The 24,633-nt window shown below is 47.1% G+C and overlaps 2 protein-coding genes across 4 annotated transcripts in view; both read left to right on the top strand.

Moving 5' to 3' along the window:
* LOC128752306 (phosphatidylinositol 3-kinase regulatory subunit gamma) overlaps nucleotides 1-24,633 on the top strand; it is a 104,012-nt gene that overhangs the window by 45,785 nt on the left and 33,594 nt on the right. The gene's annotated exons all lie outside the window — the stretch shown is intronic.
* LOC128752466 (tripartite motif-containing protein 16-like) lies at nucleotides 1,430-22,708 on the top strand. The gene has a single exon (XM_053853703.1). It carries the CDS (start codon nucleotides 6,561-6,563, stop codon nucleotides 8,172-8,174), a length of 1,614 nt encoding a protein of 537 aa, XP_053709678.1. The 5' UTR covers nucleotides 1,430-6,560; the 3' UTR covers nucleotides 8,175-22,708.

Genomic DNA, 24,633 nt, shown 5'->3' with positions numbered 1-24,633 from the left:
TGCTGAAGTTGAAGGATCTGAAATTGAGTTTCATTTTAGAGACCACAGCCGTGTGTGTTTGTGACCGAGACCGAACACACAAAGGTCAGACAGCAGCTGTGTACTTGATTGTGAGAGCGGCCCGCACCGCTGAGGTCACACGCGTGGGTCGCCGTGTGAATGTCAGCAGGTCGCCGTGTGTGAAGGTGTCGGGGAGCGATCGGGGCTCGCTGTTAAGGCCGCAGGTCCGGACTGCAGATGAGTCTCAGCTGGTCTGCACTGATCCAGGCTTTATAGCCTTCGCAGAAATGTGGGACCGGATGATGATGACAGTACATGTGTCAGGAGAGGTGTAGATCTTTATGTTTTCTTTTAGTCCACCTCTGGTGGAGACAGAAATGAAACTTTAAATTGAATGTTTTAATGTTGAGTGTGGAAATTTGCAAGCTGAGGAAAGGAATCTTTGAAAAAGAAATTTAATGATTAAAAACAATACAAACAAAAATGTCAAATATTGGTGGAAAAAAAGAATTTTTTTAAATGAAAAAAAAATATATATAGATATATATATACAGGGAATGAGGTGGGATTGTTTCTCTCTTGAATTCACGTGGATTCAGTTGGATGTGTGGGACTCCACATCACAATGCCTTGAGTCAGGTTCATGGGATTGATTTATGGGTCCATGACACTAAGAGTCTCAGTTGCAGGCCATATCACCACCTATTAGAAGCGCTTCCCAACACAAGGTTGGACTTGTGGGACTCAGCAGATTCATGACTCATCGCTCGGTGAGTCCACACCTCTCAGTGATATCGCAGATGAAACTCAGGAATGTGCAGCGAGGCCTCTCCATCCACTGGATATTGGATTCCTGTATGCGCTGCGGCGGACAGCCAGGATCAATAGTTCACCTGCTGGCTGCAGAGATGGACCGGAGGCATCAGGGACTGGATCTGATGCTGCTGCGGCGGCGGCGGCGTGAAGGTGTTCTGAAGCGCTCGATAGAAACAGGTAGCAAATAGCAGCGTCTCTTCAGGATTCAGAGCAGCGCGGGGTTAAATCAGTTCACTGAGCCTGCCAGCGCGCGCGTGTGTGTGTGTGTGTTGGCAGACCAGCGCGCGGCAACAACAGGAGCTTTTGTGCGATCTTTGAAGTGTGTCTTTTGTAACATCTCTTACACAACCCTCTCGCTCCCTCTGCGCAGGCCGTCGGAACACAAAGCCCCCGCATGCTTTGTAACGGTGAAGTGAATCCAACTGATGTAACCCGCTTGTTCGATTTCCGTCTGATTTTCAGTCGCATTCCTCTCATCTCCAACACCGTCGAGGTTTTCCTCTTCAGCCTTACCTCGGATGAACTCATTTCACAATCCACAACGCTCCGATCGGCGCGGAAACAGCATGTCGGCGGTCACCAGGAGCAGAGCGGCACCCGAGCCGGACTCCCTCTGAACCAAGGTTAAATCATGTGGTAGTGGCGTCAAAAGCGTGAGGCTTGTGTGTGTGACTCTCCATCGCAGGTCCCTCTGTTGCGCCTCCATTAGTCCCGCACCATCACAGTGGAGAGTGACAGTCAGCCAGAGAAACTAACCGGAGCCAAGACAAGCCACCCGACTGACAAATATAAACAACAGTAGAATAGAGAGACCTTACTGTGACCTGAGAATAAGACCAGTCTAAATAAATAATACATTCATGTTAGCTGCCTTGTGGAGATGGAAAACATGCAGGATGTTGCATTAGAGGTTTGGAAATAAAGAGAGCAAAATATTGCGAAAAAATTCCAATGTGAAATTTAGAGTGGAAACATATGTATAAGCAAAAAAAATGGGGAGTGACAGGTGGGTGAAAAAAAGAAAAATAGTAAAACAAAATCACATATTTTAGTATTATGTTTATTATGATTATTGTTATATTATTGTTTTGTTGTTATTATACAGTGGTAATAATCACCAAACAGACATTGGCTCCAACTGCTGCAGTAAAAGGACCATTTAGTCACAAAATCAAAAATGAAATAAATAAATGTTCAGAGAAATTGTAGGTATTTTAAGGGGGAGTTGTTGAAGATGATTCTTTTCTTTTGCTAATTCATGTATTTGCTGGATCATGGAGGTGGAACTGTGCATCACAGAGGGTTTGAAATAAAAAAGAAGAATTTTTAAGAAGTTAGTTGTGTGTTGGGAAATATATGACATTTAGAGTAAAAAATGGAAGGTAGGAAAAAGTGACATAAGATCAACAGGTGGGTCGAAATAAAAAAATACTGTTGCTCCTGAATAAGTACAGAAAGTGGCTCCGACAGCCGCAGAAAACAGATGAGTTAGTCACAAAAACAAACTCGATTAATGCAATTGAATAAAATAAAACAGTTCGGAAAAGTGAAAATGTGGGAAGGTAAACATTTTTAATAGGTGTTGTTAAAAATGGCGGACAGAAAAAAACGTAGAGCAGAATTCTGAAAAAAAATAGTATGAAATTGGAAAAAAAAAATCAGAAATTTGGACCAGGAACAAAATGGAAAAGAAAATGAACGTAGGAAGAAAAGTGAATGGGATGTGTCTGGTGGATCACACAAGCGTCTGAACAATAAGTGCCGAAAGATCAACAAAACAGAGAGTGAAAACATGACTTAAAAAAATGTATTTAATGTAATAAGCATAAAAATAGCAAGTAATACATAAATAAAGGAAAAGGCATCATGTAATATCTTGAGGCATGAGAGTAGAGTCCAGCAGAACGAGGGAAAAATGAAAGAACACTGCGGAGGGATTGGACCAGGCTGACAGTGGTGGCGTGTGGCGTGCCAGCCAAGGAAAAGGGCCCATCACAAACAGAGCGGGAGTGTGTGGGCTGCGTCTCGGCCCCGTGTGCCGCTGGCTGACAAATTAGCTGGATGAGAGCGGAGGGCCTCACAGCACACACACACGCACGTCACCGCGGCCTGTCAGACAGGCGCTGCACACACTCCTGTTTAAGGGTTAAAATATCGCCGAGAGGCACTGGCTCACCCTTGACCTCCGCTAATGCTGCCTGCAGGGAGGTGAAGGGGGAGGAACGGCTCACACATCAACCTCTTTGTTTTAACTCTCTGACAGCCGCCGCGGCCTCTTCGCCTCCCGCTCCATGTTTCCCCCTCTTTTTTGTGAGCTAGGGTCGACTCTGTGAATCCCACACGTCCAAGTGAGTTCCTGACTCTTGTGCGGCTGGACAGGAAGTGAAGTCAGAGAATTGTATATCAATGACATATGCAGAAGAAAGGCACTGAATCCCTCTCTCTGAAGAGAGTCAGACACACACACACACAAGTGCAGAGTCATCAAAAATAGCTGTCGAAGAGGACTTGAGAAGAGACGCAGGAGACCACGCCACCCCGCGGATGTCAAGCCTGGCTAGCTCGTGGCTCTTCACCACTACATGAGCCCAACCAGACTTGGACCGCCGTCAGCTCCACGATCGACACGATTTAACATGACTTGGCTGCACGTTTCTCTTTGTCGTGACCTAAACTTCCTGCGACGATGATGATGCGATAATCGTCTTGCACCGCGCCTCGTCCCTGTCAAACTTGCCCGGTGGGAAGCTACTCTGCAAGGCGCAGTGAGGCCACGACACCAAGGGAGCCCCTCCGTACGAGTCAGAGTGAGTCAGCAGGAGCTCAAGTTTACACGGCGTGGGGGATGCTAATATTAGCCACCGTTAGCGCCAGATTCAGTCGTCTGTACAACGGCGGCATGGTTTTCAGCGTCAGAACCTCCGAGGAGCAGAAGCTCATCCAGCCTTCTGAGTCACAGCAGCTGCTTGTTGGAGATGATTATTTGGAAGTGGATCAAGGCGACTCAACCTGAGGCAGGCGTGAAGAAACCAAGCGCTCCTTGTCGTTCATCACGCTGCTGAGACGCAGGGAGATTAGTGCTCAAATATAGAAGTTTTACAATGAAAGGAGTGACTTCCTCTCTCATGGTCTCATGAAAAATGATGAAAAAAAAATCTTGGAATGTGAAATCACAGCTCACAAACTCGGAACCACCAAAAAAGTCTTTGAGTCCAGTTGAACTGGAAATATTGTCTTCGGTGTTCTCTGATGCCAGACCACACAGACCGGTGTTTGGAGGGAGAAACATTGAACCTATACGTTGATGGTTAAATAGAACTGTGACATTGTGATTTACATCTTGACATGGATCAGGATCCCGGTAACATGGATTCGTTTGAAAATGTCATGTGTTCAGGTGAGCCTTGTCTGCCACACCTGCATATTTGTAGGAAGAAATGTGGCTCTTGGCCTGCGACTGGTTGGCCACCTCTGGTGTGTGTCATCGCCGTGAAGTTCCTGTTTGACTTGTGTCTGACTCACGCTTGTGGGATTCAGCCAGTAGTTTCTGATGTCAGGGGCCGACGCAGACATAACTTTTACTATTCCACCTCCTGCAGCAGCTTCTTACGGCTAGTGCAGAGAAGGTGAGCCTGAGGTGGCGCTGGCGGCAGGTTGGTTCATGCAGGTCAGGAGGCAGGTGTGTCTGGGGAGGGTGGGTTGCTGAGAGCTCTGGCAGCCTGAGGCGGGACTTGCAGCGCAAGTCTGCCTGTTGTCCCGAGGGCGTGGGATCAAGATAGAAGACAACACACCACACCCACCCTCAACCAACAATGGGCAGTTAAGGAACATTCTGGACGTTCCCCAGCGTCAGGGCCCTTTCGGAAAGTGTGACGTCATGGAGCTCATGAGGGGAAATTTCATGAAGGTCTAGTTCAAATCCACACACACAGAGTGCGGAGGTCAGCGTGTGTGTGTGAGCCAGATGAGTGTGAGAGGCAGAAGCGTTACACGTGTGCGTTTTACATATTCAGCGTGTGTGAGATCCTCTCGCTCTCCTTGTGGGCGGCAAGCCTCCTCTGTAATCCCCGGCTAGCTGGGTCAGCGCGGGGTCAAAGACAGTCGCTGTTGTGTCATGTGATCCGCTCAGAACTGTGTTTACCTGATGGGACCTTTTTACGTTCCGATGTAGAAAAGCACTTGGAAATTTCCACACCGAGTTCTGATGATGCTCTTGAGCGCCCCCTTCATTGTTGACTCATTCAAGGATCAGAACACTTTTGTCTGTTTAAACAGGTAGCATTTATTTCCTTTATCTGGCGGTCGAGTTCACGGCTCACAACTGTTTTGAATCCTCCGCCACGAAACAATAAAAGATGGACAAGAGGGGCAAGTTTTGTCACCAAAAAAACGGTTGGTTTCTAATCATGAGAAGAGCTTCTGTCTGCCTTCTGTCCTTTTTTCAGGATCTTTCCACGAACATGAATACGCAGAAAACCGTCATCTTCACCTCCACCTCCATGATGTGTTACGCGTTGTCTGGTTGTTTCGATGTTTCCACTGTTTTAAACCATTTGATCACGTGAGATTTCATCTTTAACAACTGATCATTTGTCTGCTGCACCGCCTCACTAGTTTAGTTATGTGGTGCAAACCCTGACTTTGCTTTCCTTTCTGCTGTTTCTTTTTTTTTCGATCCCTGTTTTTCTTTCTTTCTTTTTTTATCCAGGTATTTTTATTTTTATTTATTTTATATATGTGTTTATTGATATTTTTTATTGTTTTTTATTTGTTTTTTTATGTGATCGCATTTTTTCAGTTTTCTGTTTTTTCAGTTTTCACCTTGTTTTGTTTCCTCTTCCTCTCTCTTCTTTTCATTTCATTGTGATTGATTTTCTTTCTATTCTTAGATGTTTCATATTTTTTCTTTATCTCTAAGGTCTGTTTTCCTTGTTTCCATACTGCTCTCTTTTTTTTTTTGGGATGACTTTCGTTTCTTCCATTGTCGACTTCTTTCCGTTGGGCGACGTTTGATCTGGGATCTCAGACCTATTGGTCCGTAATCACGCTGGTGATGCGAGCGGCGAGCCAGCAGCGTCTCCTGAGCTCTGAGCGACCGGTTATGATCCTCAAAGCTCCTTCTCTCTCACCTCACCACAGGAGTTTTCTAGTCTCCTGTAGCGACTCATTGTCAATTACCACAATTCATATCCACACTCTGGCTTTCACACACACTTTCTCAGACCACAGCACGAGGTCAGAGGTCATAGCGGGGCGAGTTGTGAGGGTAATGGTCTCTGAAATGACTTGGTTAGCTGGAAGCAGCCAGACATGTGACCAGGTCAATGCGTGGATGAGGAGGTCAGGGTCACGCGCACGTGTTGTTTTTTGTTTCTTCTTTCTTTTTTCTTTTGTGTTTCACATCAGAGGCCGGTATTCACATGTCACACGTCTCTGCCATCTGCAAGACTGATCCAGGAAAGAAGCCAGCTTCAACCCATTTAGTGAGTGGGTGTTCATTCAGGATCTTCTCGTCGCTGTCCCTCCAGGACACTCATCTCTGAGTCCAAGTCCGGTGTCAGCCTGCCGTGCCGTGACTCGCAGCTCTGCTGGCAACTAACACGAGAATACAAGAATCATCACGTGGTTTCAAGGAAGTCTGGAAATATGCGGTAACAACGTGCCACGCCCGATGCTGGCAGGATCATGTGACTCAGAGATAAAAGCAGCTCACCTGTGAAGGAAGTGACTCAGTCAGCGGTGACATGGACAAGACCAGAGAAGTGCTCTCCTGTTCCATCTGTCTGGAGCTCCTGAAGGATCCAGTCACTCTTCCCTGTGGACACAACTACTGTAAGACCTGTGTTGAACGTTGCTGGGACAATGGAGAAGAGAAGAACATCTGCCAGTGTCCTCAGTGCAGACAGACCTTCACACCGAAGCCTCTCCTGCAAAAGAACACTGTGTTAGCTGACTTAGTGGAGGAGCTGAAGAAGACTGACGCTGCTGACCTCTGCTATGCTGGACCTGAAGATGTGGCCTGTGACGTCTGTACTGGGAGGAAGATGAAAGCCCTGAAGTCCTGTCTGCTGTGTGTGGTCTCTTACTGTGAGCAACACCTCCAGCCTCATCTAGAAGCTCCGGCCTTCAAGAGACACAAGCTGGTCCACCCATCCAAGCGGCTCCAGGAGATCATCTGCTCTCAACATGAAGAGGAGAAGAAGATGTTCTGTCGTAATGATCAGCAGTTGATCTGTCACCTTTGTGCTGTGGACCAACACAAAGACCACGACACAGTAACGGCTGCAGCAGAGAGAAGAGAGCGGGAGAAAGAGGTGGATCAGAGTCGAGGAAGGATCCAGCAGAGGATCCAGCAGAGAGAGGAAGAGGTGAAGCTGCTTCAGCAGGAGGAGAAGAACATCACCATCTCTGCTGATAAAGCAGTGGAGGACAGTCAGGAGACCCTCAACCATCTGATCCAGAACCTCCAGAGAATGATATCTGATGAGAAGCAGCAGATCAGATCCCAGCAGCAGAGAGAGATGGTTCGAGTCCGAGGACTTCAGCAGCAGCTGGAGCAGGAGATCACTGAGCTGAAGAGCAAAGATGCTGAGCTGCAGCAGCTGTCACTCATCGACAGTCACACGGTCTTTCTCCAGAACTTGTCCTCACTGTCAGAGGTCAGTGAAGACACGCTCTCCTCCAGGACCCACGTCCGTCCTCAGGTCTGCTATGAGGAAGTGGCAGCAGCCGTGTCAGCCAGCAGAGCCCGACTCCAGGACCTTCTGAGAGACTCCTGGTCCAACATCTCACTGATGCTCGCTCCAGAGCCCAAGACCAGAGATGAGTTCCTCAGATACTCTGTGGACATCACCATGGATCCCAACACTGCAGACTCATGGTTGAGGTTGTCTGAAGGAAACAGGAGAGTGATGAACATGAGAGAAGATCAGTCTCCTCCACATCATCCAGACAGATTAATTGATTATCATCAGGTCCTGAGTAAAGAGCCCCTGACTGGACGTTGTTACTGGGAGGTGGAGTGGACAGGAGGAGTCGAATTTTCAGTCTCATACAAGGACATCAGCAGATCAGGAGAAGAAAGTTCATTTGGCTATAATGACAAATCCTGGAGCTTAGATTGTGACAACTTTGGTTGTTCATTCACACACAACAGAGTCACAAGTGAAGTCTCCAGTGTTCCCTCCTCCAGAGTGGGAGTGTACCTGGATCACTCTGCAGGGCTCCTGTCCTTCTACAGCGTCTCCGACACCATGACCCTCCTCCACAGAGTCCAGACCTCCTTCACTCAGCCTCTCCATGCTGGACTCTGGGTTGGACCCAACGCCAAGTGTGAGTTTGTGTTTCGAGAGCTTTAAGGTCAATAAAACGCCTGTGATTTCATGGGTTTGACGTGACAAGGCTCAGTATTTTGGCAGCATGAGGCTCTTTGGCCTGTAAAAATCCATACATTAGCCGCGTGGTTGTATAAGCCGTATATGGTTTTATGGTTTCAATCCCACAGGTTTCAGTCTAACACAAGAATACAAGAATCATCACGTGGTTTCAAGGAAGTCTGGAAATATGCGGTAACAATGTGCCACGCCTGATGCTGGCAGGGTCATGTGACTCAGAGATAAAAGCAGCTCACCTGTGAAGGAAGTGACTCAGTCAGCGGTGACATGGAGAAGACCAGAGAAGTGCTCTCCTGTTCCATCTGTCTGGAGCTCCTGAAGGATCCAGTCTCTCTTCTCTGTGGACAGTGTTCACTTGCACAGTATGAAATCGTTGTTTATGCTATGATTTATGACAGCCACATTGAATAAAGGATCCTAAACCCAATGGTTTTGTTTATATTTCATCCAAATAATTCCTTGCAGTGAATCCTCAACACTTCAATACTGTCGCCAGCACGTCATATGGACGTTTCCTCCATCAGGAAGCCTCCAGGATTTGTTGTCTTGGAAGTTGTGAAGACGGACCGTATAACTTTGGGGGGAGATTTGGCTGGATCTAGCCTCAATGTGAGGATGACAACTGGGTCATTGTAACTGGGTTCAGTGTGGTCCTGGGTGCTGGTGAGCCATGTGTTGTGGATGGTTAGGGTCAGGGGGAGAGGCTGGCCATGGGAGGTCCTCACAAAGATAAAAAGACGAACGTGTGGGGGAGTGTGTGTGCCCGCGTCCTCCCGAGGACTTCAGCCACCGAAGCCCATAAACCCTGAGGCGAGAGAAGGACAGGTGAGCCCTTCTCTTTATTGGCGAGCGAGGGGAGAGAACCATCGCCCTGCGACTCGTAATCGCCCGCAGCTTTCATAAAAAGCGCCCTTGACCTTCCGGCGATACGAGGGTGCTGATGGAGCGTCGTAATGGGGCCGTTAGCAGTTTCCGTGTGGCCGATCACGCGGAGCGGCGGAGCTGGCAACAGATTAGCTGCGTTGCTGTGACTCGACCAGATCATAAAACATCAGGCGACGACAAGAGAGGACATTCAGCCTGTCACATGCCACCGGGACTCCACGAGTCTCACCCGCTTCCTGTCTGAAGGTGGCGACTCACTCTGACTGCTGGAGATCCATGAGTCAAAGCTGTCTCTCCCATGCCATCGTGTTTTGAAGGCCATGACGCCTCTGGTCATAAGGTCGTGTAAAAGAGTTGTTGAGGTTTGTGTTGAGGACACGTGTTGAGGACACGGCGAGATCTCACAATCATGTTGCCGTTGCGTCTCAAGCACTGTTGTCCTCCTGGTGTTTGTGTGGACACGTTCTACGGAAGAGTCGGACATTTGCAAAAATGACCTGGCGAGGCCAGTGGACTGATTCTAAACAAATGACAAACAAATGAGTCTTTAAAAAGAACCAGGGCACGAGTCAGAGTGAACAGAGGACGTGCTGAGTCAGCACTTTTCTGACTCCAGTGTTTTCGGTGCCTTTGTGCAGAAACTGCTGGTGACAAGTTCCCCACCTTCTTCTCTTCACACCGACAGCAGCAAAAATCAAAGCTGGTGAACGTGTTCATCCAGCTCCTGTGAACTGAGAGGACGCCTTCGATATGATCTGATCGGAAGTCAGAATTATGTGCTCCTCCGTCAGGAGACTCTTGAGACGCTCAGCCACAACAGTAAGGCAGGATCTTCAGTTCCCTCAGTGAATAGCATATAGTACTGTGTCAGCATATGGCACTCAGAAGTCGGAATATCCAGAGACCAAGTCGGAAGATGATTTACTGAGTCAAAGTAGGAAGAAAGAAGATATTGAGGAAGAATAATAAATGAGATACAAGTGATGTTTGACACTGAATGGTTGGTCAGAATATGGAGGTCACAAGTCGGGATTCTGTGATATTGAGTCATAAATAGGTGCAGAACAAAGAAGAGAAAAGAAAAGTGAGGCGCTCGGCTTGTCATTCACTTACATTACACTTACATCCTCAGAAGAGTTAAGATGCTCAACAAAATGAATCCTTGTTAGAGTTCAAACTTTGATAAAATAAGTCAGAATAATGAAATATTGAGCGTGAATCAAAACAAAGTGGGAGCCGAACCTGGACCGAGACGGTAAAGTCTTGCTTCAGCGGCCGGATCCTGACATCAGCGCTTGTTTTCTCCACCTGCCGGTGCCGTCTGGTGGTCAGCGTCTGCCCGGCTGTTCTGACCTCATCTCTGGCCAGGAGTCACTTCCTCCTGTGGAGAGCACATGTCCTCTCACTCGCCGCGCTCTACCTCACGGACGTCTGTTCTGACTCACCTGTCTGGCCCTGAAGGTTCTGGTCACAGCCCGGCATTACGACCGGTGATGGGTTAGCTCGACAGGCCCTGTTCGGTTTATGGGGCTGGTTTGAAGAGGACTGTCAGTCTGTGAAGGTCAGGGCAAGGTCGTAGCCTTGGACCTCAGGCTGTCTCTCGGGTCAGAGTGGCGCAGGAATGTCCCAGTGTGTGACGGGTTCCGGACTCCCTCCTGCACGACCTGAACTGACCCAAAGATAATACAGTATGTGACTTTCTTCCACACAAATGATGTCAGTATCTGTTTCTGGAGCCACCAGAAGGTCTCATGCCGTCACCTGACTTCAGTCAAAGACCTCATTGTGCTGCCGAGCAGCTGAGACCGGGTGATCTGATCAGCCTTGCTGTGCTCTCCAAGTGTCCAGACCCTGCCTCTAATCCTCTCAGCCTCACTCTTGACCCACTTGCCTGACTCAGAGGGTTTCCCCAGGCCGTCCGGAGGAGGGGGTCAGGAGTCAAAACCAAACAGTGGACTCACTCTCCAAGTCTCAGCCAGGTCAGGCATGGTGCCACACTTGCACCGGGACTGAATGTTTGTCATGGACGGTCCTGTGAGGACCAGCTAGCACACCAGGTTTCACGGTCTTCTGGTCCATGAGCTTGGAGGAGTCGATCCACAAGGCCTTCAACACTGTGCCTGTAGCGTCCTCAGGAGAGAGGGTGGGATTCTGGACAGGTGAGCTGGTCCTTCCTTGTATGGGTCCCCTTGAAGGTAGCATGACTTTAGTGGCTTAGTTTCCTCACAGCGGCCGTCTGAATGCTGGGTTTCAACCTCGAACCTCTTCTGTTTGGTCTTGGTTTCTTCCTGCAGTAAACTGAGGCTGAGCCTAAATTGTCAGTGTGAGGGGTTGTATGGCAACGTGTGATGGCAGCCTGTCCAGGGTGTCCCTCAGCCCTCACATTATGACCACGCCCCATGAATGGACAGCAAGTCTACACTTGATTTAAATTATCCATGAAACGTAATATGGTATTTGAATTTTAGTGTTTTCATCATCATTTTGTCATTATATTTCTGCCTTATAAGTTTATTCAAGTCCGATTATTATTCATTACTCATAGAAGTCAAATAAAAATCAAGTCAGGACTGTAAAAGAGATGGATAAATCCATAAAATAATAGAATAAAATAAGAACTAACATGAAAATGTAATGAGAGCAAGTGGGGGAAAACTACGTCTAACTCTAATAATGATAATAATAATACTAACAAATCAAGTGCTGCAGACAAAAACGGGAAATATTGAAGCCTTATGATCGGTTTAAAGATGATTTTACAAAATTACAAAATGCTTTGCTCAAAAATCAAAACAAACGAAAACATTTTTTTTGAATGTCAAGAATAGAAGAAAATAGAAAGCAAATTCAGCAGCAAAAGAGCAGGTAAATGAATCATTTGTCATCTTATTTCTGCCTTTATTCAAGTCTCACTATTATTATTATACCGTAAGACAAATACGAAGTAAACAGAAAATATGAAGTGACAAAATTACCATGTAAAAAAATAAAAATGGATACTTTGTAAAACAACAAACAACATGAAAAACAATATTCAGTTCTATGGATACATAAAATCAAGTATATATATTTGTCACATTTTTTGATCTTTCAATATACAGTGGTACCTGGGTTCTCGACCACAATCCGTTCCAGACGGCCGTTCGAGAACCGATTGTTCAAAATCAGAATCGATTTCTCCCATTACAATGAATGGAAAAAGCAACAATGCGTTCCAAGCCTTAAACTAGTCTTTTGTAGGAGTGAATGTAGAGTGTCTGCTGCAGGTGGCTGTTCCTCTATGTGTGTGGCCGCTGCATGTGGGAGGGGTTGCCGAGTGAGTGACGTCTCTCCAGAAGTGAAGAGGTGCCCAGTGCGTGTCCAGCTCTGAATGTGCGCTTCTGTGCAGTTTGGCTGTGACAAAGTCATAAACCAAGTCACGCTCTGTCCCAGACTGGCCTCATCCCTGTCCCAGCTCCAGCCCACAACAGGACATCAAACCCTGGAGTGAGCGCTCCAGCACCTCCCCTGTGACACTCTACCACGCTCCAGTGTGGAGACAGGAAAGGTTTTACACCTCAATATGAAGAAAAAACAGTCAGTAAATGGAGCTAACGGGACAATAACAAAGCGCGTCGTGGGTCAGCTGATCAGTCCACGCACATTATGTTTTTTCCGGCTTATTTCGGGGGCGTTCTGGATTTTCATTCAAAATCCGAAGCAAAAAAATCTCTAAATTTTTGTTCCAATTCCGAGACGTTTGAAAACCGAGGCACCACTGTATTCATTTTTTGTTTTACTTACAGCTCTAGATTTTGAGTAACTTGACTTCAATGGTTTGAAAGTTTGCTCCACTATTGGGTTGCTTTGGGCACGTAAAAGCTCCACCATGCACCAACAGGCCTCTACCCTGAACCAGTATTGACCAACAGATGGGCTATATCTTCATGTTTCAGGCACCTTGTATCAACGAACTGATGGAGGGAGTGGAGGTGAAAGAGGGCTCACGCCTCCTCACTTCTTCGCCGTCGATAGTTCCGACCAAATTGTTCGTGGGTCCGGGGCAACCTTTTCTATCCATCGATCCGGAGGAGAATCGACCCCTGGCTGCGGAGGCGCCGAGCGAGTCTGCTTTCATCTCTGAAGCCGCGTTTAATAAGTGATGAGTCGGCGGTGACGGAGGTCCGACCCGCTTGTGGAGACGATCCATATCTGATATTACACTCACCGCCGCCTCAGAGGCTCAGACAAACAAGAAGTTTGGATCTCAAACGAGTCAAGCTGGCAAACATAGCCGCGTGCAAAGGTTCAGGTTCAAATTCAAGCAGCCACATTTCAGCTGCTGTTTTGTCCTGGACAACTGAGAACGAAGCAAACAACCGTTGAATGTTGGCTCAGGAGGACCAGACCCAAAAATCGTTGTGAAGGAACACTCGGACCAACGAGAGGAAGGTTTAAATAACGTCATGAACAACAAAGGAAAACTCAAACATGAACAATAATGGAAGAAAAGAGACAAACCAGGAAAGCATCCAATCAAAGTCAAGCCTAAAAACAAGGAGACTCATTCAGTCGACCACACGAGGCCCAAAGAACAGAACAGACAAACACGTGATTGCAATCCCTGTGAGGTTTCTCATGGCCATCGCCCTTTCCCCAGCCTCTCCCCCTAAACCTAACCCTCCAGAACACACGGCTCACCTGAACCAGGACTCTGGACCAAACTGGAGCCCAGTTATTTTGAAGTCTTCCTCTGAAGCTGAGGCTTCACCTCGCGGGGTCCAGATAAAGGGTCCCCACATTGACATAAGGTCCTCATGAGGATAGTGTTTAGTCAAGAAGTGACAAATGAGGATCAAGCAGGTAGACACACACACACACAGACTAGTTTGTCTTTGTGAGGACCTCTGGTTGTCCCCAGCCTCTCCCCCTAAACCTAACCCTCCAGAACACGTGGCTCACCTGAACCAGGACTCTGGACCAAACTGGAACCCAGTTATAATCACCTTGTTATTTTGAAGTCTTCATCCTCAAATTGAGGTTTGGAGCTGTGGGGACCGGCAAGAGGTCCCCACGAGGATAGTGTTTTGTCAAGAATTGGTTCCCACGAGGAAAAAAAAACGGAGAAAGCAAAACGTGAGTAAACAAACACTCACCTGAGAATCACAGCAGAAGCAGAAAGTCAGAAAGAGGCAGAAAACTTGACAGGCACGCACAATCCACTGATGCAGTACCAATGAACAGGAGAAGTACTACACAGGAGGGAGAACTTTACCAGAAGACCAGACGCCACCATCGGGCAACGCAGGTCGGAACCAAGGTGCAGAAATCAGGAAGGCAGGGCCCAGCTGCGTTGCTGTGAAGCTGGAGGAGGAAAACAAAAATTGTCTGGGGAACAACAAAATTAAAGCAGTGAAGATGGACGGTTTTGACTTCACCTTTGATTAATTACTCGCCATCCGGATTAGAAGACGGCAATTAGCGCACACGCTGGAGCCTTGATTAGCAGGGTTAATGAAGACGACCTGCGCGAGTGAGTGTGTGTGTTCCACGTCTTTCGCTGCAAATGCCATTTAAAAATGTCAAATCTGAAAATAATCCGACCCGTGCAAATGAAAACGGTCGGCCTTTTTTCATCAATGAACATTTGGGATCAACGTTCGGCCGCTTCTTAATCTGCAGGTTATTTTAATGAAAGGTCACTGGATTATTGGGTTTCACAGTCCCGGACTATAAATGCCATGTAAATGAGATTTAAAAATCTTCATTATGACTCATTTGACTGGGCTGTAAAATAGATGTAGCATATGCCACAAAAAAAAGAACCAGAAAATGATGACGGTGAATGTTCAGCTGACACAAAGGAGAACGGCGGTTTTTGAAAGTGATTCATTTTACTAAAAAAAAATGAGGTAAATAGTGAGAAAATACAACAAAAAAAGGTGAACTTGTGAATAAATCATTCTCGTATCGCAGTCAAATTAATGCTTCAAATATTTAGTGTTAAAACCTGGAGGAGAAAAAAACACTCCCACTTCAGTTGAAAGAAGAAAAAATAGCATTAAATAGTTTTTGTAGCAAAGTCAAACAGGCAAAAGGAAACATCCATCACTATAGTGATTGGTGGGAAGAGAGATGGTGATGAAATTATCTCAAAGAATAACTGTGATAAGATGCAGAAATCAGTTTGGGGGGATGATGGGTCATAGTTGGTTTAATAAAGTCACTTGTATTGGTAAAATAGAAGTTTGATTCTGTTCAGTCAATACAAAGTTACTCTGCTCATAGAAGTCTGATGAAAATGAAGGCAGGACTGTAAAACAGATCCATGAAATAATATGATAGAGTAAGCCAAAACAAAAGTGAAAATGTGACCAGAGCAAGTGGAAAGAAAGTCAAGTCTAACGCTAATAATAACAATCATAATATAGACCGAGTGTTGCAGATGAAAACAGAAAGCATTGAATCATTCTGCTCAGGTGAAGCTGTTTTACAAAGTAACAAAATGCTTTGTGTCAGAAAAAAAAGTTTGGGATGTGAAAGAAGAAAATAGAAAGCCAATTCAGCACAAGAGCAGGTACATGAAAGAAGATGGCTGTGAAAAGGAGAAGCAAAATATTCAAAGAGGGGGGCTGAAAGGCAGAAGGTCACAGCGGTCAGGAAAGCTTTTGCTGCTCTCCAGTCAAGTTCAGAAACCAAGTGGGTCTCCCTCCTCATCTGACTTCATCAAATCATTTACCTCTCACTCTTGCTACTGCTGTGCTTCTCGCCTCCGGCGACGCAGCGGGGGTCACACTTCCTCCCACTCCAAACAAAAACCCGGTGATATCTGGACCCGACAGCCCGGATAAGTGGTCCGCTCTCGTGGCGGCGCCAGCATAACAAGGTCGCGCAGTCGGACTCCAAACAAAGTTAAGAAAAAAAAAGAAATGTCCAAAATTGTCAGGCGCGCAGAAGAAGACGAGTCAATCCGAACACGGACGCAGCAGGTGATGCAAAGCCGCACTGACAGGTTCGACCTTTTCGGAGCGCAACAGAACTTATTTTGTCACAACATGTCTGACGGTTTGTGTGCGAAACTCTGACAGGACGTGAGCGCGCCGCGGCCGTCCCAGGAACAAAAGCTCTCTGGAGATGACTCAGACAGAGGCCCTTCAAAATAAACGCACCTCCGAGTCACTCACGCAGAAATGACTCGTCCCCTGCCTTTGTGGTTGCTAGTGGTCCTGATCCGAGTCTCTGAGACTTGAGAGCCTACTTCTCCAGTGTCCAAAGATTTTTCCAGCCGGTACCAATTGTGCTGTGATGTTCACAGCAGACTGCTCTCTTGTCAGAAGGTCCCGCCCGCTGGAGCGCAGTCACCATGTGTTCTGTGCCGAGTGTTTTCATAGGGTATATACGTCATCCCTACGCAACATACTGCAAGTGTTCTGTAAAGTGACTGGCGGCGCATCTCCAATGTGCCACGAATATTAACGGCTCTTTATTCCAAAGCACTTTCCTAGTTGGTGGAACCCTCACTGACCATGGCAATACATTCTATTCTGAATGTAGCCGAGATCCTCCATAAACATGCCGCGAACACCGCTCAACCTGACATACCACAAACATACCTGAGGCACTAATGGAACCAGATTTGGGTAAAAAAAATAATCCAACCTTTTTACGTTGCAAATGAAGATTTTGAAAAATATGCATGTAAAAATCAAATACGTTACATATGGTGTGTGAGACGTTTTAGTTTAGCAGCTACATGCTTGTAACAGCATATATAACGTATTTGAGACTGACACTTGGAGTACTAGAAGCCTGGTCAAACTGACTGTAAGGTTCCTTCCCAGTGGAACTACATCTGGGGCACTGAGCCAATGAGGACGCATTCCTCACAAGGCCCGCCCATGCAAGACGTTTGAGTCAAAAGTCTCAAGCAAAAAGTCAGCAAAAGAGCAAAAGTCCGAGCAGCGAGGAGAAGAATTGAGAACTGTAAACAAAAAAATGAACCGCACAAAAGTTAAAAAAAAAAAAAAAATCATTGAATGTAATGTGTTACTTTACTACGTTTTTTTGTTTGAGTCAAATTTTTCGTTTGCAATCTAAGAAGTTTTGTTTGGTTATTATTGACCCCAATGTGATGCCGTACCACCAGGTGTGCCAAAACAGTGCCAATAGAAGGAGTTGTGATGAGTCAAGACACATGTGGGACCCGAGTGCAGTGATGAGGAAACTTACAGGAGGCAAGGAGTGGAGCAAGGTACAATATTTAGTCATTAAGCAATAAAACCAGAACAGAAAGAGTCACCGCACCGGGAGAAACAAAGTGAAGTTGAAATTGTCAAACCGGGAGAAGTCCACAGGTACGAGTAAGAGTCCAAACGTCACCGAACCGCGAGAGTCAAACAAACTTAAATCTGTAAACAGAGAGACAAAAACACAATGAACAGAAATAGTGAATCACAGAACAAACCAGGAAACACGCAGAAACAGAGGAAGGAACAGAACATGAACTCAGGCACCAGGGCTTCAGAGCGAGTGGTCAAAATTGAGCAAGCTAGCAGGCAGAGAGAGAAGGAAGGAGGAGAGCCACTTTACCTCAGAACTCAAGGAGACCATCTGGCACACGTTGCTGGAGTCCAGGTGTTCTTCTCCACAGGTGAGCAGAGGGTGATCGGCTCCAGCCGTGTGCCACGCAAACAGGAAGGAAGGAGGGAGAAACAGAACTAGGAGTCTAGGGAAAAGCGGATGATGACAGGAGTGCCGCGAAAACAACGTCATGCAAACACATTGAGGCTGAGCTGGGACAAAGGCCCTGGAGCCCACCCTGATGAGGCCTCACAACCGTCAGGTGCCCCATGGTTTGGCGTCTCAACTAAAGTTCAAGGCCGTCCTGGTGGACAGGTGTCGTGAGGTCAGGTGGACTTTGACCGGCTGGGGTGCGCTGTTGTTGTTCTTTTGTTGTTGTTTACGTGGCCAGTATTAGCATTGATGCTATTAAAGGCAGCCCTGCTGACTCACAGATCAACACCCGCCTAAAGCCGATCGTAAAGCTGATCCTGACCGGGGAAGTCTGACCGGAGGTCAGGCGAGGACGGAGACAAACCTTTGAACCCGCTGACTCGTGCTGGACTTTCACGTGTGTGTTGGCTCACACATCCGCCCGGGAACAGTGCGACCGCAGGGAGACTGACAGGCAGAGTGGCGCGGGGTTTTTTCCGAGGGTGACCTCGCCCTTTGCGGTAGGTCGGAATGACATGAGGTTTGCCAGGAAAACATGAGCGGAGGGAGCGTGTTGTCTTTGGAATCATTATGACAACTCCTCACACGCTTGATTTACTCGCCGTCTGAGACACAACTGTCAACACCATCCAGGTCGTCTTGCTGTCTGCTGTGCTGCTTCCACGTCAGGCTCATATTTGTTCACTGCTGTTACATCACCGCGGCCAGAATGAGGTCAAAAGGTCGTCGCATCCTCTTCCGAGAGTTTTAGCCGAGTAGACGAGGGATTACCAATTTTAGCTTGTATTTTTTTTTTTTGCTGCTCATGAGGATTGTAATCTGAGCCGTGACGCAACCCAGACCAATCCTCATCAGGCCAAACAACAAGTCAGGCTCCATCATTTTAGTGACAAGTTCACCTGATCTCCGCTTTACCAGCGCCCGGGGTTCCCAAGGCGGGACAGTATTCTGCTGAGTCGGCTTGTTATTCTGGACATTCTTCTAATACCTATAGAGTTTTCACTTTCTGTGGTCAACTCCCTCACACACACACACTCACAGGGTGGTCGCATTATCTTTGTGGGGACCGCTCATGGCCATCACCCTTTCCCCAGCCTCTCATCCTTAACTTAACCGTCCGAAACAAACAGATAAACTTGACCAGGACTATTGAAGTCTTCATCCTGAAATTGAGGAGAAACCAAAAGGCTCCCACAAAGACATATGGGCCCCTTGAAGGAGGTGTTTTCCCCAAAACTGGACCTCACTATGACACATATGCTTAAACACACACACACACAGGCTGAGTGTGTTTGTGGTTGCACAGCCCTGTTGCGTGACAGTCAGCTCCTTTCAGCTCTTCCGCTCGAGTAGTTCACTCACTCCAGGAAAAGTGTGTGTGTGTGTGTGTTTTGAAAAAAAGCAGAGGGCTAGTTACGGATCTGAGCCGTCGCTCCTCTGCCCATCTTTTCCTCACGCTCCTCCTTTCTCTCCCCATCATCATCATCATCATCATCGTCGTCTTCCATCTCTCCACTCCTTCCCTCCTCGTCTTCCTCTCTGTTTATTGAATTATCTCACATTTCTGTCCTTTTCTCTCTTTGGCCTGTTCTTCCGTCTATCACCCTGGCTTCCTCCTCCTGCCTTTCATTGTCCTGCCTGATCCCTTTCATTTCATCCTCTTTGAACTTCATCTTTCTGCTTATACGTTCTTCCCCCGTTGTTCGTATTTCCACTCTTGTTTCTTTCTTTATTTCCTTTCATTCTTTTTGCATTATGATCTTTGGTTTCTTTCTGTTGATCATTCCTTTGTATTCATTCATTATCTTGTGCTTTTTACTTCTTTCACGCCGGAATGCACCGATCATTCCCCATCATGTTCGGCCGAATAGTGGAAATAAAGCAACGTGACTCTTTGGCACAGATGCCGCGTTGTTGTCCTTATTTTGAACACTGACGGTTTTCACTTCTGATCCACAATGCAATAGAATTTTTTGATCCAAAAATGCGCCACGGAGGTGAAATGTGAGACCGCTGATGAAATTCTGGCAACCCACTCCCTCACTCTCAAAGGGTGGATAAAAACCTGGCAACACGATCCTCCACTGCCGCGGCGACAGCACAGACTTCGCAGCTAGAGACCGGACAGGAGCCGTTCAACACAAGTGAACTGCTTGTGTTGAAGACGACTCCTCTTTATTTGGTCCTTTCTTTGTTGCCCATGATGTCAAGTGTTAACGGCCGAGTCTGACCGTCACCATGGCGACACTTCAACGTCCAACGTCTGCATACAGTGCAGAAGTTTTTGGTTCTTTGAAAGTGTTTGGAGAGCGAAAATAGAATCGCAACGTTCAAGTGTTCAACCAAATTGTCTAGAGCCTCTGTTTACATTCACTCTGCTATATAATGGGGAATTGTGTTGTTCACACACACACACAGACCGGAGACTGAGGTGCTGAGAAAAGTCAAAGGTAAATGCCAAAAATATCTTAACAAAAACTCACTTTGTCAAACATGTTAGTAAATATGTTATTCATGCATCATCTTTTTTAAAAAAGAATGAACAACATTTGATTGTAGTATATTCAGTATCATTTGCGAGGGCCTCAAATTTTCAATCCCTACCGTCCTCAACTTTTCCTCTGGCCCTCTACTCTTGTTTTTCCCTTCATTTTTGTTGTGCTTATTCACTTCACATCATTCCATCCACATCCCTTTTGCATCCCTTTCTTCCTCTCGTCCAGCAATGACATGTCCTTTCCAAGTCTCCTCCTCTCTTCATCTTCACTTCAACTTCCTGCCTTCCTTCTCTTTCCTTCTCTACTCCCAGGACGATCTGCTCTTGTCTTGACAGCTCAGAGGATTCATGGCGCACAAGAGTTGTGTGTGTGTGTGTGTGTGTGTGTGAGAGAGAGAGATCTAATGCATTTCACACACCAACACACTCTCTATCAAGTCACTGTCTGCTGGAGAGACTCCAGAGGAGGTAAACACATGTGGTGAAGTGCTTTTTAAACACACACACACTCACACTGGGGAATGAGCTTGCGTGCCCTCCTTCACTCGTCCGTGGTGTCGGTGGAGGAAGCGGCGAGCTTCAAGACTCATTGCGTGACACCAGATGTAGCAGCAGTGCAGAAGTCCAAAACAATTCTGGGGTCAACGATTCAGACCAAAGTCTCTCACCTTACTCAGTCGTCAGGCGGAGCCACATGACTCGAGTGACTCGTACACAGATATCCTCAGTGACTCGCTCCAGTCTTTAACAGGGAGAGTCGTGTCTGGTTCTGACTCATGTCACGGCTCGAAGGTCTGGCTACAGAAATACTAGGACGTGATGAACCAGCAGGTCAAACCCCAAGCAAGTCATTTCTACTTCCTGTCTGGCAGCAAAAGAATGAGGTGGGCTGAAGGGTTTCAACAGCATGTCTGAGTGACGAGGGCGAGGCGCTGACCACCTGTCTGCCCTTCCTCACATGGATGATGTCCGTCAAACTTTGATGCGGAGACGTGCCACAGAAGAGAAGCGTTTGACCCTTGAGGATGAGTTGAGACTTCCTGCCGCTCTGAGGAGTTGGTTCTGTGTGGTTTGGCATAGCTTCAGCACAGAAAATGGTTGAACCCATAGGCACCTTTTCATCATCTCTCCCAGTTTCTTGTTTCTTGAGCCTGAAAAAGGAGTCCACTTTTGTTTCATGTTTGGATGAAAGACAGCGAGATGTGTTTGGCGGACACAGGGACGCATGGTCTCAGACTTGGATGGCTCTGATCCTCAACCCTACCAGTGGACGGTTTTGGTCTGACCTCATGAGATGAGACTCCGAGGTCACCAAACCTTCTGTGATCCAAGAATCAGGTCCTTGAAGAGAAAACCTCTCATCAGGGTGTCTCTTGGATGCTGTAGCTGGGAGGAACAGACCCAGGACTGGATGGAGAGATGGTCCATAAGATGGACAGATGGATGGATGGAGGACTAAATGGATAAATTCAGAGGGCTGACCCTTTGATTGAAAGATCCGACTGGGTAAAACGACCGCTGATCACTGATCTATTTCTGGACTCCTCCTCTGGTCTTTGCCCGTCGACCCCTCGGGACTCTGATGCACTTTAACCCGAGCTCAGTTTCGTAACGCCGCCTAAGCCCCCGCGGCGCGACGTGTATCACTGCTTTCAATCTCCCTGCACTTTACATTGCTAAAAGCTTTGCTTAAATAGGATTGCGAGTGTCTGGCGTGTTTTCTGCCTCCATAAGCTCCGCAGGCTTTCAGCTGCGTCAGCCGTCTGGGTATTGCCGCGCGTCCCGGCCGCGCAGGGCTACAGGAAAGCAACACGCCAGAGTGCGCAGAGATCAGCGAGGGTCAGTGGGCTTAGCTCCTGAGAGCTCGCTGGTGGTTTTAGATGCACCGGAGGGCCGCCTGGATGTCACGCTAAGCTGATTAAACCTTCACACGCGGGGTCCAGTCGAGCGGCCTCTCCATGTCCCCGACTGAACCGCGGCCAGCACTTAGAGCTCGGTGCCAGGCGCAGGAGGCCGTGCCTCTGATTGATTCCTGTCACTCAGGTGCAACTCAGCGGATTCACTGATCTCACGCTTCTTTCTTGAGGCGGAAATTTTAGCGCCTCCAAAGTGGGATGAGGTGGTGACGTCAGATGGAAGAGGTCCGTCAGGTCAGGCCCTGGTCGAACCCAGGTCCTCAAACCACTGGAAGGTTGCAAAAGACTGACAATATGATAGTGGAAAGAAAAGAAACCTATAACAGAACAAGAAGAAAAAGCACAACAAGAAAATGTTAGACGGGGGAAAAACAGAGAAGATACATATTTGGAAAAACCCAGACTGGGAACAAAAGCAAACAAGTTTGTTGACAGTCAAAGAAGAAATATTCAAAAGCCAGCTGCGGAAAAGAAAATGTCCATAAAGTTAGACGCAAGATAGAAAGTCGGTCAATGTTTTGTCTGTCATGTGTTCAGATTTATCTCATAATTGAGGTTAGCATTTCAATAAAGAGCTTATGAACATTTGACTGTTCATGTTGACAAATGAAAAGAGGAGACTACAGAAAGAAAATCAGCTGTTTAAAGTAAATAAAAAAAGTCATCTTATTTCTAGGACAAAGTCCAGGTGTCAGTCAGTGGTGAGATCTGGTCCGAGCTCATGTCCTCCACCAAGGAGGTGATGTTTTCCACGCCGTCCAAAATGACTAGAAACGTTTTCCAAAAGGTTCAATTCAAGGAGTGATCCGTATCACCGCCTTGGATCCGGCAACCGTTTGTGTTTGGGTGGACTCAAGCTGCTCGGCAGAGGTTTGTGCATTTCTGCTTGCTCACGCTCTGTTGCCGCGCTCAGATGGTGACCGTCCTCAGACCACCACTCGAGCCTCAGCCACAAAGCCGCAACTATTTTAGTGAAATAATTCAGAATAGAAGCTGATTTTGTTTCCGCGAATCCCATGGAGGCTTTGACATCTCCTCCTGAACTATCTTTGGCCGGCGGGTCGAGCATGTGTGAGATAACAGCGGCAGCCATCTGTGTCGGGGCAGATTACTGGGATGAAGCGGCAAGTTTGTGCTCCATACGTCCTCATTCTGCAGGTCAGCCGGGCTGCCGGTGAAAGCGCTTCTGAAGGGTGAGTCTGGGACAGCCGTGGCACACTTCTGCATCCGTGCAGACAGAGTGGCAGAATTAAAGTTTCATTCTTGAAAGGCTGAATTATGGATACGGGAGATTACAGCACAAGATTTACATCCGACCAGGAGGACGAGTTAGAAAACCCTCTGTTGGAATGTTGGAAGTGTTTGTGTCAGCCGTCACAAAGTGGAAAATCTGCTGAAGAATAAGAAATCGTGTTCATAATGGTGACGTTCGGCAAGGTTTATAAAGCATTAGATTGTGGATTTAACTTTATCTACGTGTAAAGACACACGCAAGTCCATCACGCTGAACCCCAAACTTACAGGCACGGTATTTAAAGATAAGAAATATGGTTTTTCCGACAAAACCTGTCTGTCCTTTAGCCCCGTCCTCTCCGCGGCATCATATTCCCTCCATCCTTGTTGAGATGGAGTCATGTGCGACACCAAACGCTCATATCTGTCCACAAATCTTGCCACCAAAGGTCGCGACTCGGACTTGAAGGATCCTGAATCCTAAATGTCCAAATTCCCATGATGGAAATGTGGACTAGAGGGAAGTAAAAAGTAGTGCTGCGTCACCTGAACGCTAGATCGGGCGGAGGTAAACAAGCATGGCCGACCTCCAGATCCATCTCTCTCCAGGGTATTTCTCACCCTCTACATCCCGACACTGTCCAACAGATCAGCAGCGACATTCGACATCGGCTGGATTCCTTATGAGCAGCTCCAGAACAAAACACGACACACTGTCAGACCGGAACCTACTCACGGAATATCATCATAAAAATACAGACAAAAGAAACATGTCTGGTGGAGTGTAGATACAGTTTGTGGTTCTTGAAAATTCATGAATCTTGCTTTTGCATCTGTTGGCTTGACTGACATTTAAGCTCTAGAGAGTCCTGATCTGCTCTGGCACTGGAGCCTCTGCCACCACCATCTCAGGAGTGCTGAGTGGACAAGCTTGAGATCAACTCCAGGGATTAGAATCCTGCCACTCACGGGTCACTGTCACCCTCAGATGAAGCAGAGGCTGAACTGAGCGTAGACTGTGGATCCGAGTTCAGGTGCGGAAGCCTGGTCAGCAGCTGAAGTGACTCGTCCCTGGTCAGTAAAGCTGCTTCCACTCAGAATAACTAGAAGTCAGCGTGTGTTTCATGTTGAAGGTGTTAAACTGAGCAACTCATGAGAGACACTGGAGCCACAGCAACTC

This window comes from Synchiropus splendidus, chromosome 1, assembly GCF_027744825.2.
Source record: "Synchiropus splendidus isolate RoL2022-P1 chromosome 1, RoL_Sspl_1.0, whole genome shotgun sequence".
Classification (NCBI taxonomy): domain Eukaryota; kingdom Metazoa; phylum Chordata; class Actinopteri; order Syngnathiformes; family Callionymidae; genus Synchiropus; species Synchiropus splendidus.
Note: the sequence above shows the minus strand (reverse complement) of the source record. Positions and strands in the feature narration are given on the sequence as shown.